General features: G+C 44.3%; 1 protein-coding gene and 1 long non-coding RNA gene across 2 annotated transcripts in view; one reads left to right on the plus strand and one right to left on the minus strand.

The window, feature by feature from the left end:
* The window catches only part of cubn (cubilin (intrinsic factor-cobalamin receptor)), an 86,874-nt gene that overhangs the window by 32,533 nt on the left and 39,908 nt on the right, over window positions 1-14,433 (plus strand). The window contains exons 25-36 of the mRNA XM_032510808.1: window positions 759-940; window positions 1,574-1,730; window positions 1,965-2,155; window positions 5,148-5,307; window positions 6,195-6,376; window positions 7,656-7,824; window positions 9,501-9,682; window positions 10,357-10,513; window positions 11,419-11,535; window positions 11,696-11,809; window positions 12,214-12,342; window positions 12,458-12,590. Of these exons, the coding sequence (XP_032366699.1) occupies window positions 759-940; window positions 1,574-1,730; window positions 1,965-2,155; window positions 5,148-5,307; window positions 6,195-6,376; window positions 7,656-7,824; window positions 9,501-9,682; window positions 10,357-10,513; window positions 11,419-11,535; window positions 11,696-11,809; window positions 12,214-12,342; window positions 12,458-12,590 (1,873 nt within the window). The remainder of the gene's footprint in view (window positions 1-758; window positions 941-1,573; window positions 1,731-1,964; window positions 2,156-5,147; window positions 5,308-6,194; window positions 6,377-7,655; window positions 7,825-9,500; window positions 9,683-10,356; window positions 10,514-11,418; window positions 11,536-11,695; window positions 11,810-12,213; window positions 12,343-12,457; window positions 12,591-14,433) is intronic.
* Window positions 411-5,877, minus strand: LOC116685851 (uncharacterized). The gene is made up of 3 exons (XR_004331065.1): window positions 5,745-5,877; window positions 3,700-3,705; window positions 411-421 (listed from the first exon to the last, which is right to left on the minus strand). It is a non-coding gene; the product is annotated as an uncharacterized LOC116685851 (long non-coding RNA).

A 14,433-nucleotide genomic window follows, 5' to 3' on the forward strand; every position in this document is an offset into this window, starting at 1 on the left:
GTAAGTCACTTTGGATTAAAAGTGTTGGCTAAATGCACAAGATTTAACAGCAAGTTCAGGTATCGGAATCTGTATCAGGGAGGCAAAAATGGTATCGGAACATCTCTAGTGGGCATGCTAGGTAATTGTATAATCTGAATATCTTACAACGTTTTAAGCGATTCCTCTGTCTCAGACTAATTTCCAACATCAGAATGAAATCCTGAGAGTCTTGCTAGAGTCCCGGCATCGCCATCTTTTGGTGTGCGGTCGTAAAACCCATTCCCAGTCAGTCTTTCTCCCATCTGGACGTTCAGACAAAATCAAACGTGTTTGATATTATCCTAAGTCTGAAGTCTTGGTAGTGAAGTTAAATACTGGAGACATTCATCTTCATGTTCGCCAGAACAGAAAGTCTACAAACTTTCCCAGCTAACAGTAGCTAGCTAGCTTGGGTAAATCTTTCAAAATGAATCTAGTTGTAGTCTTGCAATGTGTGACCCTGCAAAATCCCCAGTCTTTACATGGTATGTCTTTAATGTAATATGTGAGATGGTTTTCTTTAGATGTGGTGTCAGACTTTAATTTTTTCAGAGTCGTCTCCTAGAGGATGGTAGGCATTACTGGCAAAATCAAAATAAGTCAGTTAATGCTTACAGGCATGGTTCTCCTTTAACAAACTCTGTCCAAGCTGTATTAAGCATGCACTCTACACCACTTTTAATTTTGTTTGTTTTTTTCCCTGTACCTGCTCATTTGATTTCATTCCTACTCCCAAGGCTGCGGCGGGATGCTGACCACTGCGTCCGGAGGGTTTTCCTCCCCTAACTACCCCTTGCCCTACCACCCTAACGCTGAGTGCCACTGGACCATCAGGACCAACCAGGGCAGCCAGCTCCTCCTCTCCTTCTCTGATTTTCACCTGGAGTCCAGCTCCTCCTGCTCTTTTGATTACCTGGCTGTGAGTAGTGTACCTCACAGTTTGGGTGGTGTGCATTGTGCACTTTTTTTTAAACAACACAAAACAGACAACTCACATCATAAATTATAAATATGACCTTATATATTTACTGAGCCAGCAGAATCTCCAAAGTCTATTGCATTTTGTTTCTTCCTTATCTATCTGCTAATGTAATAAAACAATCACTTAAGTCCTTTTTCTTGTTGCTACACTTAATTCTGTTACTCTTGCTCTCTGTGTGTGTGTGTGTGTGTGCGTGCGCGCATGCATGTGTGTGACTGTGTGTGTGCGCGTGTGTGTGTGTGCCTGCATGCGTGTGTGTGTGTGTGAGACTGTATACGTGTGTGTGTATGTATGTATGCTTGACTGTGTATGTGCATTTGTGAATGCGCCTGCGTGTGTACATGTGTGTATCTGTTTTTGTGTGTGCATGTGGGTGACTGTTTATGTGTGTGTGCGTGCAGTGTGGTTTGTTTGTTTTGTGTGCATGTGTGGGCGGTGTTTGGTTTGCGTGCGTGGTTTGTGTGGTGTGTGTGTGGGGTGTGTGTGGGTGTGTGTGTGTGTGCGTGCATGTGTGTGTGTGTGTGTGTGTGTGTGGTGTTTGTGTGTGTGTGTGTGTGTGTGTTGGTTCAGGTGTATGACGGGAACAGCAGCAGTTCTCCAGAGCTGGCCAAGTTGTGTGGCAGTGATCCGCCGAGCTCCATCAACTCCACCAGCAATCATCTCTACGTCAAGCTACGCACTGACGTCAGCGTCAGCGCAGGAGGCTTCCTGGCCTCGTACACCTCCAGTAAAACACACACACACACACACACGCACAGTCAATTTAATTCAGTATATTTATAGTATCAATTCATAAGAAGAGCTATTGGAAGACACGTAGAGTAGGTCTAGTTACTAGATCTACCAGCTACTAGCCAGTTAACTGAGGTTTAATTTACTCAAGCATAATATCCATTTTTGTTTTTCAAATTTTCAGACATAACAGGTAAATGCAAAGATTTCTGTTGGCGTTTGTTTTCAGATTGCCGCGGCGTGCTCATCTCAGGCCGACACAGTGGAGTGGTGGAGTCACTGAACTTTCCCAACGACTACCCGGCCTACGCGGAGTGCAGCTGGACCATCCAGGCCAGCAGTGGAAACACAGTCAACTACACCTTCACCTCCTTCCAGCTGGAGGCCACTTCCAGTTCCTGTTTCTATGACTACGTCAAGGTACACAGACGCACGCTAGTCTGTTCTCATCACCCATTGATACATATCTCCTAGTCAAGCAATGCACTGTAATCCATCCATGTTGGGAGTAGGGTAGAGCCCGACCGGTAAAGGGGTTTTAAGGCTAATAGCTATCTGCTATTAAAAATCCAATATTCCGATATATCGGTCAATATATATACATTAAAAAATATTGTTTGAGAGTTAAAAGTAATAAAGTTAATATGTAGTTAAGTTAAGTTAGAAATAATATGTAAATGCAGTTTAAAAATAAACTTGTTTCAGACGAACATTAAAATATATTAATGTTCTGATACATAAAATGTTTAAAAATACAAACTTAAGATATGAAACTTAAAGTTCTTTTGACAAAACCACAATAACAAAAAAATTAAAAACAACAGGGACGTTGTAGAGCGTCCTCCGGTGGACAGACTATGCAACGCCATCACCAACAGGGACGTTGTAGAGCGTCATTGGTGGACAGGACTATGAACAGCCATCACTAACAGGGACGTTGTAGAGCCCCTCTGGTGGACAGACTATGCAACGCCATCACTAACAGGGCGTGTGTAGGCGTCCTCTGGTGGACAGAATATGCAACGCATCACTAACAAGGACGTTGTAGAGCGTCCTCTGGTGGACAGACTATGCACGCCATCACTAACGGGACGTTGTAGAGCGTCCTCTGGGGACAGACTATGCAACGCCATCACTAACGGGACGTTGTAGAGCGTCCTCTGGTGGAAGACTATGCAACGCCATCATAACAGGGACGTTGTAGAGCGTCCTCTGGTGGACAGACTCTGCACACCATCACTAACAGGGACGTGTAGAGCGTCCTCTGGTGGACAGACTCTGCAACGCCATCACTAACAGGGCGTTGTAGAACGTCCTCTGGGGACAGACTATGTAACACCATCACTAACAGGGACGTTGTAGAGCGTCCTCTGGTGGACAGACTATGCAACGCCATCACTAACCGGGACGTTGTGAGCGTCCTCTGGTGGACAGACTAGCAACGCCATCCATAACAGGGACGTTGTAGAGCGTCCTCTGGTGGACAGATATGCAACGCCATCACTAACAGGGACGTTGTAGAGCGTCCCTGGTGGACAGACTCTGCAACACCATCACTAAAGGGACGTTGTAGAGCGTCTCTGGTGGACAGACCTGCAACGCCATCACTAACAGGGACGTTGTAAGAGTCCTCTGGTGGACAGACTATGCAACGCATCACTAACAGGGACGTTGTAGAGCCCCCTCTGGTGGAAAGACTCTGAAGCCATCAATACAAGGGACGTTGTAGAGCGTCCTGGTGGACAGAATGCATTGCCATCCTAACAGGGACGTTGTAGAGCGTCCTCTGGTGACAGACATGCAACGCCATCACTAACAGGGACGTTGTAGAGCGTCCTCTGGTGGACAGACCTCTGCAACACCATCACTACAGGGCGTTGGAGAGCGTCCTCTGGTGGACAGACTCTGCAACGCCTCAATAACAGGGACGTTGTAGAGCGTCCTCTGGTGACAGACTATGCAACGCATCACTAACAGGGACGTGTAGAGCGTCCTCTGGTGGACAGACTCGCAAGCCATCACTAACAGGGACGTTGTAGGCGCCCCTGGTGAAGACTCTGCAACACCATCACTAAAAGGGACGTTGTAGAGCGTCCTCTGGTGGACAGACTCTGCAACGCCATCACAACAGGGACGTGTAGAGCGGTCCTCTGGTGGACAGACTCTGCAACGCCATCACTAACAGGAAGCTGTTAGAGCGTTAACATTTTAGTTTTGCTGGGTTTATGCTGCATTTTGTTTCTATTGTTGCTGAAATTCAATACAAAAATGAATGAGCCATCTCAGAGTAGCTTTATGGAATGTACGGTTTATGAAAAAAAGGAAACAGAGACAGTATTGTCCAGGTACTCGTCTTCCGAGGTCCTCTTGTACTGGGCGTACTACTGTAACGTATCAGACTCAGAATCAGCTGTGGCCAGGTTTGTGACTTTGGTCACTGTAATCTTTGCTCTCAAAGTACAACACTCACTTACTGTCACATATATAAAGAATACTGTAAAAACAAATGGTCATGTGATTGAAAGAACCGCAACAGCTGAGTGTGTTTCCTAGATGGGAGTCAGCCGTGATTAATCTATTTGCATATCAATCAGCTGTTTCTCTCATTTACAGTAACAATGGAATACATGTCAAATGCAGGGGAGATATTTGTGTTCACTTTCACTTTAGCCTAAGATAGGTTTAGAACATGAAGGTATCTGGTGTGACATACAGTGTGAAAGCATTTGCAAATTTGTCCGTAAAAATCAATTGTTTGGTTTAGCTTGTGCGTAAAAGAAGTTCAAGCATTTTGAATTTGTGTTAACTGAATGCAATTCGTGTCAAAGCAACACAAAATGTGTTAATTGTATAGGCTAGACAGACAGATGTTGTGCTAATTGTGTTAAGAGTTTAGGAAAGTATGGTACGAATGTGATCAGATCAGACTATGGTTGGGGGGGCAGCTTCCTGGTATGAACCCATAACATACGGATACATTTTTGTGACGATGTAGTAGGGCTGCACAATATGTTGTTTTTTTAAAGTTATCGCGAAATTAACTGGCGCGATAAGCGCATTGCGAAAGGCTGCAACATATTGCGATATATACTCTACTCACTCTACCCATTTTTTGTGTTCGTTGAAATACAGTATAAGCAGAAACTGCACTTTAGAATGTTATTCTTTTATTTAAATTCAATGTTCAATTTATTCAGTAAAAGAAAGTTGGAAATGATTTATATTCTTTTGATTTAAATCCGACAAGCAGTCTGTCAGAACTGAGTATACTTTATGAGTGTTTATTTATGAAGTACTATCGCTATCACGATGTTCAACAACGTCATCGCATACCGCTTACTTTTTTCATATTGTGCTGCCCTACTATGAATAACTGCACTCATACCACTTCCTCCAAATGTTACGGTCCTAGCTCTTTGATGGGCCGAACGCGCAAGCCCCTCTGATTGGTACCTACTGTGGCGCCACGCCCCCCCCGGCCAACACCACCACAAGCTCAGCTCTCACCGTCGTGTTCCGATCAGACGCCTCTTTGTCCATGCCGGGCTTCCAGATGATGTGGTACCAGAATGGTAAGGAGGACTCGGTTGGTGTCCTAGGGGATTCTAGGATCGTAGGATCTAGGATCCTAGGGGATTCTAGCCTCCTGGGGGATTTTAGGATCTAGGATCCTAGGGGATTCTAGCCTCCTGGGGGATTTTAGGATCTAGGATCCTAGGGGATTCTAGCATCCTAGGGAATTTTATGATCTAGGATCCTAGGGTATTCTTGCAACCTAGGGGATTCTTGCATTCTGGGGGATTTTAGGATCCTAGGGGATTCTAGGATCAGAGCTTTTTTTCTAAAGGTTAATTTTGTTTGTTTTTTCCCATTATTATAGTGATAGTGGGTAGACTGGAAAGGGGGGGAGAGATGGGGGGGATGACACGCAGCAAAGGGCAGTAGGTCGGATTCAAACCCTCATTTTTTAAATGTCATTCTACTGTACTGACTGTTTTTGAATTATAACATTTGGAGCATCATTATAGGGGAAACAATGAATTATGTAACTAGAAAGACACCACCCATCTGAGAAAACTTCCTTTAATGCTGAGCCACAGGGCCATAACTACAAAAGCGAGGCGGTATTACAAATGAAATCAGATATTCGGCTTCTAGATTCTGGGTTTACTTTCACTGTGATATTCCTAGTGCAGAACTCCTTAGCTCACATTAAACCAATATTATAAGTTATGTGTTAATTTTTAGGGGTGTAGGGATCAAGTTAAAACTAAATCTAAATCTAACAGGGCTAAAATCCCATCTGGTGCCAAGATCATTGGGATTGGTTTAAAGAAATGCAAATAAACCCAAAGCATTTTTTTTTTTTTTGCATCTGTGGTGTAGCCACTGCCAGACTAGGTTTTAGGTGACGTTTTTACACACTTTCTTCCCCCTGACATGCTGTGTGTCCCCGCAGGTTGTGGTGGGGACCTCTCTGGTCCCAGTGGCTCCTTCAACAGCCCCGAGTACCCCAACAGGTATCCAGAAAACAGGGAGTGCATCTGGTATGTCACCACGTCAGCTGGCAGCAGCATCACCCTCACTATCCACGAGTTCGATGTGGAGTTCCATCAAAACTGCAACTACGATGTGCTGGAAGTAAGATATGGACCTGTCTGTGTCACGAGAACCGCCACTTCGGTACCAAGTTGGTACCACGATTCTCAAAACATGACAGTACTGGGGGATGAAATTCTTCCACAGGGGCAGTACACGCCGCTGTCTGCTACTTAAAGGACTAATCGGTTAAAAATGAACCTTAGGGTTAATAACACATGGGTACCGAGTCAACCTTTTTCATTTGTTTTCATGCTAATGATGTGACCCGTTTTAGCACAAAACGCTAATTACCTTATAACGCTAGTAATTATGTTGGGGCACGGGTAAAGTAAAATGAAGATTTCTATACTACTAACAACTTCCACAGTAGCATAGTGAGGGTCCCTACATGGGAACCCAAGCATTGAGAACTTTGCAAGTGTACAGACAGTTTAATAAAAAGATATTATTTCTAAGACAGTACCGTTCGAGCATACAGGCGGGCGCCATCAGTCAATAAAACAGTCACGCGTGACTAGTCAAACGACAAACGCTGGGAATCCTGCATTCAGTTCAGCTCCCCCCTAGGTTCATTTACCACCGGATGTGTCCTTTAATGCTTGAGAAGAAGAAGAAGAAATGGTGATAACTCTTTAACTAAAAGGTCTATCTCGGTAGGGATCCATCCCATAATGTCGTCAGACACTCAGACACACTAATCTGAGTCTGTCAGCGGCCACAACAGAACTTTTAGTGGACCGGGATTGCTGAGTTCCCAACTGTTCAGTCTGTATCGAGGCTGCCGGCTACAGCCGTCGTGCTCAAGACCCATCGGTGACTTAGACACAAAAACATCGTAAACTACGGTCCAGGTTGAAAAATACCAAAGTTATCCTTTATTGAATGAGCTTTTGGAAACAGTGAACAACATAGTCCCATATCGTCCCACATTAAGGCGTGTTCTACGACTTAAAGTATTACATCTGATTTAAAGACCCTTTTCTTTCATTTGCTTTTATCGAAGTCTGAGGCTGCTAGGCTTCTGTTAAGTCATCTCCTGAGCTGGCTATTTATTTTGCTTTTTAAGCCGTTCCAGATTTACTTTGCTCTCCTAACTTCCTTGTTTTCTGACGTTGGTTTCATCATGCAAGTTGTTTTGTATTTCATTTTGCATTGCTGTGTTTGTTATGTCTTTATTATGTAGCCCGCTGCTGTTTATCTATGTATCGAGGCAGACTTCACCCCATCTGCCCTGGTTTTAGAGCACTTTGGGTCAGCTTATGCTGTTTTAAATGGGCTGTGTAAATAAAGATGACTTGACCGTTTGACTTCTCCTCAGGTGTACGGGGGCCCGGACCTGTCGGCCCCCCGGCTGGCCCAGCTGTGCAGCACCACATCCAGCCCCATGCAAGTCTCCAGCACCGGCAACATGCTCACAGTGCGCTTCAAGTCTGACGCCTACGTCAGCGGCCGAGGTTTCAACGCCAGCTGGGCTGAAGTTCCGGGAGGTGGGTGGACTTCACTGATGCATGCCCATATGACACTATTCAAGATTCTATCTTTTTATATTCCTTTTGAGCATACGGCAAACAGTCCAGGCACAGAGGAGTTCTTGTGCAGAATCTTTGAGTTAAGTAAAAAATGTTAAGGGCAAAGAAAAGCACACTGTCTAAAATAAAAAAGATTATACAATAAGACAATAAAACAGATTGTTAGAATACATTAATAGACAGACAGACTAATTGATTCCTTCATTCATTCATTCATTCATTGATAGCTACCAGATTGGTAGCTGGAGAGATGCCACTTCACCTCCTGGGCATTGCCAGGTGCTCTTAAGCAAGGCACCGTACACCCCCCCAACCACTCAGGGTGCTGGTCCAGCACTGACATCTCTCCATTAGTGCATGTATAGGTCCTATGTGTGTGTGTATTTCAGGCCTGTGTGTAGTGATTACCAACAACAACAAAAAAAGGGTGTACATTTTAATTTCCCCACAGGGGAATAAACTGTAAAAAAAAAAAATAACCTTAACTTTAACGAACTGTCCAACAAAGCTTTTATTGTGAAACATTTGCAGGAATGTGGTTGACTTGCACGGTTTCCTTGTAGTTCAAATGTTGCTGTTGCCATCTTGTGGCGGGCGTCTGTTACTACATAATGCATTTTGGCTGGGACATCAACACTCGTACACCGCCTGTTACTGACACAGGACAACAACACAAAGTGAAAATAGCAAGATTATATTGTTGAATAAAATAAATGAAAGTGACATTTCAAAATCCCCAAAGATGACATAGCCCCACATAGGCTTAGTGTGTGAGATTCTAACAGTGGGATGACCCATGACAGTATTGCAACAGCTTCAACATGGATCATTTTGAAGTGTGTGTGTAAAATACAACTTTCTTTCCGTTGTACACAATGTTTTTTTATTTTTAAACAGAACTCATAAAAACACAGCTCATACCTTCAGTGGCTGTTTCAAGCCGCGGTATACTTTGAAACCAAGGACCGGCCCATGCCTAGTTGAAAGACACACTTTTTTTCCACTTCAACTTTATTTGGGGCCAGCTTTTTGGGGGGGGGGCTACTGGCCATTATTTGAGAAAACATGGCAGATCAATAATTATAATAATAATAATTATAATAATACATTAGGGTTAGCTCAATGTGGGGAGCAGAGCGGCTGAATGCTCTGCTCCCCATGGTGGTGAGACGGGGACACAGGGGACAGACAGGCGTACGGAGGAAGAGGATCTGAGAGAGCGGGAGGGAGTGGGATGCTGGAGGAGATCAGGCAAATATGGGGGGGGGCAAAGTTGTGGATGGCCTTGAATGTAAACAGGAGGACTTTGAATTGGGAACTGGACTGGGAGCAAGAGGAGCTGTCGGAGGCCAGGAGTGATGTGGTGGATGGAGGGGGTTTGAGTTCTGGACCAGTTCAAGTTTATTGAGGGATTTTTGAGGGAGGCCGAGACTGTGGTGTTGAGGGGGGGGGGGGGGGGGGGGGGGGGGGGGGGTAAGGGAGGGGCGCATGTGATTGATAGTTGTTTAGATGGAAATAGACAGACCGGGTAATGTTAGTGATGGGGGGTTGAAAGGATAGTGTTCTGTCTGACAGTTTTCCACCAGCAGGCTTAATGATCTGTAAATCCACTGCCCCCCCCACCCCCCTTGCAGGCTGCGGAGGCCCAGTCACCGCTCCATCAGGGGAGATCCATTCTCCTTCGTATCCTAGCAGCTATCCCCACAACGTGGACTGTTCCTGGGTCATCAGCGTGGATCCCAACCACCGCGTCCTCTTCAACTTCTCCGACCTGGACATTGAACCTCATAGCAACTGCTCCTGGGACTACGTGGCCGTGAGTGACGGATTTACAAAGTTTAAGAGCAATGTGTCAAAGCCATTTTGTTTTACCGCTGACCTGTTGGAGGGATTCATTGATGCAGCCTGTCTGGGAATGGGGAAATATCTTTACATACCAAGTCACTTACTGTACTACCACACTACTATTTACACAACCTGTAACTTGTAATCATCTTGGGGCCCCATGATTTCTGTGGAAGTTGAAGAAGTCTTATGGTTTTGACAGAAGGGAGGGCCCCTCTTCCCAGCATTGGAAGCGTGATGGGATTGCCACTAGCAGATTTTCCGAACAGACCCACGTGCATATTATGCGAGAAATGAGCTCCAGTTGCTACATCTGTCTTTGTTTTAGATTGACAGTTGTTAAAAGATTTTTGTGAGTTATTGAGAGGCGGTGAGTTGAGTGTTAATGTGCATAAAGTAGCCAGGATTTAACTTTATGCAAATGATGAGTGGACAACTCGTAAAAGTCGGGCTGCTTACATTGAAAATGAATGGGAAGTATGGAAATGATATTGCCAATGGACACGTACTACTACAGTATAGTGTGTGTGTGTGTGTGTGTGTGTGTGGCAGTAGTAAAGTGACTTGTTTGTGTATTTGTTGTGCTGTTAACCATTTCTGCTGAAGTGCTTGTGCGTAGTATTTAATATGTTTGTCCCTGTGTAGATCCATGATGGTCCAAGCATCTCTTCTGCTCTGCTTGCCCGTGTGTGTGGCACCACTCTTCCTCCCCCCATCACCTCCACCCAGAACACCATCTACGTCCGCTTTCGGTCCGACTCCAGTCTCAGCCACCGGGGCTTCAGTGCTCGATTCTCTGAGGGTGAGCCCCCTTTAACCTCTACGTTTCTATCACTAGAATTTGGATTAATCAGCCAATCAATACTCACCTTAGAATTTCCCAATCTCAGAATTGCTCGGCTGCTAACATCGCAAGATATTCTTTTTTTTTGTCTCAGACCACTTCATAACTAAAGCAAATGATTGCAATTTTCAATTACAACACACAGGAAATCAGTGTGGGCCAGATTCCACCTATGATGTAATTCTGTCTCGAACAGTTTCAGTTTTAAGCTATAGCGCGTTCTGTCTCACCCATGAGGAATTCTAAGTACTGACACCAAAACTGTCAGCCCCCCCACCCCTCCTCCACACAGTTGCTAGTAGCCAAGGAGACATGTATGAAGAACTAGAGACACAGACTTTGGTAAAAGTACAATTGCTGTATCAAAGAAGTGACTTGAGTAGAAGTTGAAGTGCTCTTTAAGAACCACACTTATGTGGAAGTACAAAAGTTTTCAATATTGTTTGTACTTACAAGTAATTTATTTTAAAATGTACTACTCAAGTACTGAAAGTAAAAGTTTTGTGCTCTTCTTTTCTTACTTTTTTTTTAACCCGGTTTAGGCACCGGCACCATTTCAATAGTATCGTTTTAGCAGCGATATAAAAAAAAAAAACATTAGGCATCGAGCGACACTGGTTTTCCAAGGCCAATACAGATTATTAGTATTTCATGATAACCGATTTTTGGAACAGATATGTATTTGCATTGAAAACAAAAATCTTCAAGTCAAAACTGTGTTTGAATGCTTTAAACAATTATTTATGAAATGAGAACATTTCAATAACAAGGAGTCAGATAGGGTTGTGGGGGGGTGGGGACTTTAAGTCAGACTCAGTGGTTGGTCAAACCGGACTCTCTGTGTCATTTTGTTTGTTTTTCAGCCTGTGGTGCAACCATCACGACCGATGATATCGGTGGGGTCATTGCGTCGCCACGGTACCCAGGCCAGTACCCACCCGATCTGAACTGTAGTTGGATCATCAGAGCACAGGAACCATGTGAGTTGCATTCGCCCTAAGACTAGAAAACTGCACTAACCTTTATTTATCCTGGAGAGATCATTGAGGGCGACCCTCATTTACAATGTCATTGAGTAAACATGGTCTTATACACAAAAAGCTTCCTTCTTTTAACCTTTGACCTTCTTCCTGTGGCCAGTTAACCATGTGAGCCTGTCATTCACTGACTTTGAGTTAGAGAAGGTTAACTCCAACTGCTCCCATGATGCAGTGGAGATCCTGGATGGAGACAACTACCAGGCGCCGACTATAGGTAGTTATACTAAGTGTGTGTGTGTGTGCGTGTGTAGGAGGGTGTGTGTGTGTGGGAGGGTGGGTGCTTGTATGCGTGTGTGTGTGTGTGTGTGTGTGTGTGTGTGTGTGTGTGTGTGTGTGTGTGTGTGTGTGTGTGTGTGTGTGTGTGTGTGTGTGTGTGTGTGTGTGTGTGTGTGTGTGTGTGTGTGTGTGTGTGTGTGTGTGTGCGCACACAATGTTTTCAACTTTTTTTCACCTGGGCACATTATGTTCAAAAATATATTCAATAAATAATTTAAATATCAGTTAATGACTCAGTATGTGATGACATTACTGAGCCGAGATGGTTGAATGTAATGAGTCAATTGCTTAATAGAAAAACGTGTAGCCTGCATTTCAACATGTGATGTCCAATGTTGTCAGGGCGCTACTGTGGCTACGAAATACCTCACCCAGTGACATCCTTCAGTAACGCCATGGTGGTCAACTTCGTCACCGATAGTTCCGTCTCCAAAAAAGGGTTCCAGGCCACGTACTCAGCATCCACCTCCAGTAAGACACAGCAGTACTGCTCACCGGTCTATAGTAATAGTGCCAGGTCACCGCATATTCCGAGTGGATCTCATGCTTACACACACTGACAGGAACTACTTCTTCTTCTGCTCAGGTTGTGGAGGAGATCTGGTGATGGAGAGCGGTGCGTTCAACAGCCCCAACTATCCGGATGCGTATCCGCCAAATGTGGAGTGTGTGTGGACCATCAGAAGCTCGCCAGGGAACCGTCTCCAGCTGTCGTTCATGTATGGCTGCGTCCGAAATTATACACTAGAATGCTTTTTAGTTGGCTAAAACAGTGTAAAATTTAAAGCGCTCATAATCTGCTCATTTTCAGGTTCAGAATTGTATCTTGAGGTTGTACCAGAATAGGTTTCCATGGTTTCATTTTCAAGAAACACCAAATTTTTGTTGTACTGCACATTGCTGCAGATCCTGTTTTCACTCTGTGTGTTGAGGTCTCTGTTTTATCTCCAGAGTGAGACATCTCACTTCTATCCTATCTTTGTTGGGAGCTGCACATGCTCAGTAGCTCGGTAAGATTCCATCAGCTAGATAACTCTTTCTCCAGCTCTGGTCAGTCCAAGGCAGGATCAGCTGGGAGACTTCTTCTAGACCAGGGCCCCTTGTGGAATACCTGCACAACAGGGACAGGAAGTAGAATTGGGACAGGAAGTAGTTCTTTTAGAGATTATGGTCCACTAGTGGCTGTTGTAGCAGTGTTTTGCCATTTAGAACGAGCTAGCATGCTACAGTTAGCCACCTCGTCTCTAGTGACGTAGAAAGCCGTGCAGATGTTGAACAGCTCACCCGGAGACTGAAGACAGGGGACATTCAGAAACCGGATCTCACTCAAAACACCATGGGTAGTTTTTTTTCAAGTTTGTGTGAATGTGGAAGCACCAGAGACACAAATTAACACCCCAAATCCCAGAAAAAGAGATTTTTTTCATAATATGGACACTTTAAGGGTGACCCAGAATAGTGGAATGATGCTTCAATGGAAAGAGGTTCGACAGCCAGTCTCACAGTCGACTTAACTTGCAGCTTCTGGCAACGCAGCGGGTTCTGCAGCGTCCTGACAGCTGCCACTTCACACCAATGAGACGAGACGGTGTATCATCTCCATGGCAACTATTTGTACATCCGTCCAAGCTTCTAACTTCCAGGCTTTATCTATCTAAATATATAATTTGTTGCATCTAAATATGAATGTGTATGAGGCTAGTTATAGTGAGATGCTTGCTACAGGAACCTCTCTAGTGATGAATCAGTAAAAACAACTTTTTGTTTCTCTGATTCCCTGTTTTAACAACGCTCGCTCTATTCAGTCACTCTCTAGGTCCTAGACTAGGTCTGGATCCTTTGGGGCCGATAGGGACTGCTGCAACTTTTCCCTGCAACGTTGTAATTTGGTTTGGCATTGTCGTGAATCTTTACAGTTTTCAATTAATCTTTTTTGAAAGTGAGTAAGTGAATCCAACCGCCCCATGACAGACTGAAACACTTCCCATGATCCATGACCCACGGTAGTGATTTTCAAGTATGTCTTAGTATGAAACCAATAGTACGTTAATTGTATACTATCTCCGCAAGACTTTTGACTAAGACCAGCAGGAGATCCACATTACTCCGGTGCTCCAGGCTCTTCATTGGCTACCAGTAGGCTTTAGAGTGCATTTTAAAATTGTAGTCACTACTTATAGAGCCTTGCATGGTCAAGCTCCCTCTTCCATCCAGGATCTGTTGCACACCCACACTTCTGGTCTCTCTCTGAGGTCTTCAGGCCAAGACCTTTTAACTGTCCCCAGAACACCTTTTAAAACCAGAGGTGATCGAGCCTTTTCTGTGTTGGCTCCAAGGCTCTGGAACTCTCTCCCTTTAGCCTTGAGAGCCTTGGATTCTATGGAAACTTTCAAAATACACCTGAAGACACAATGTTTTAGACAAGATTGTAACTAGCAATAGTGTTTAGTGATTTATGTGTTGTTGTTGTTTTATTTGTTTTACTGTAAAGCACTTTGTGACCCCTCTTTCTAAAATTTCCTTCAGGATGAATAAAGTATCTATCTATCTATCTATCTATCT

The sequence above is a fragment of the Etheostoma spectabile genome, unplaced genomic scaffold, assembly GCF_008692095.1.
Source record: "Etheostoma spectabile isolate EspeVRDwgs_2016 unplaced genomic scaffold, UIUC_Espe_1.0 scaffold272, whole genome shotgun sequence".
Lineage (NCBI taxonomy): Eukaryota > Metazoa > Chordata > Actinopteri > Perciformes > Percidae > Etheostoma > Etheostoma spectabile.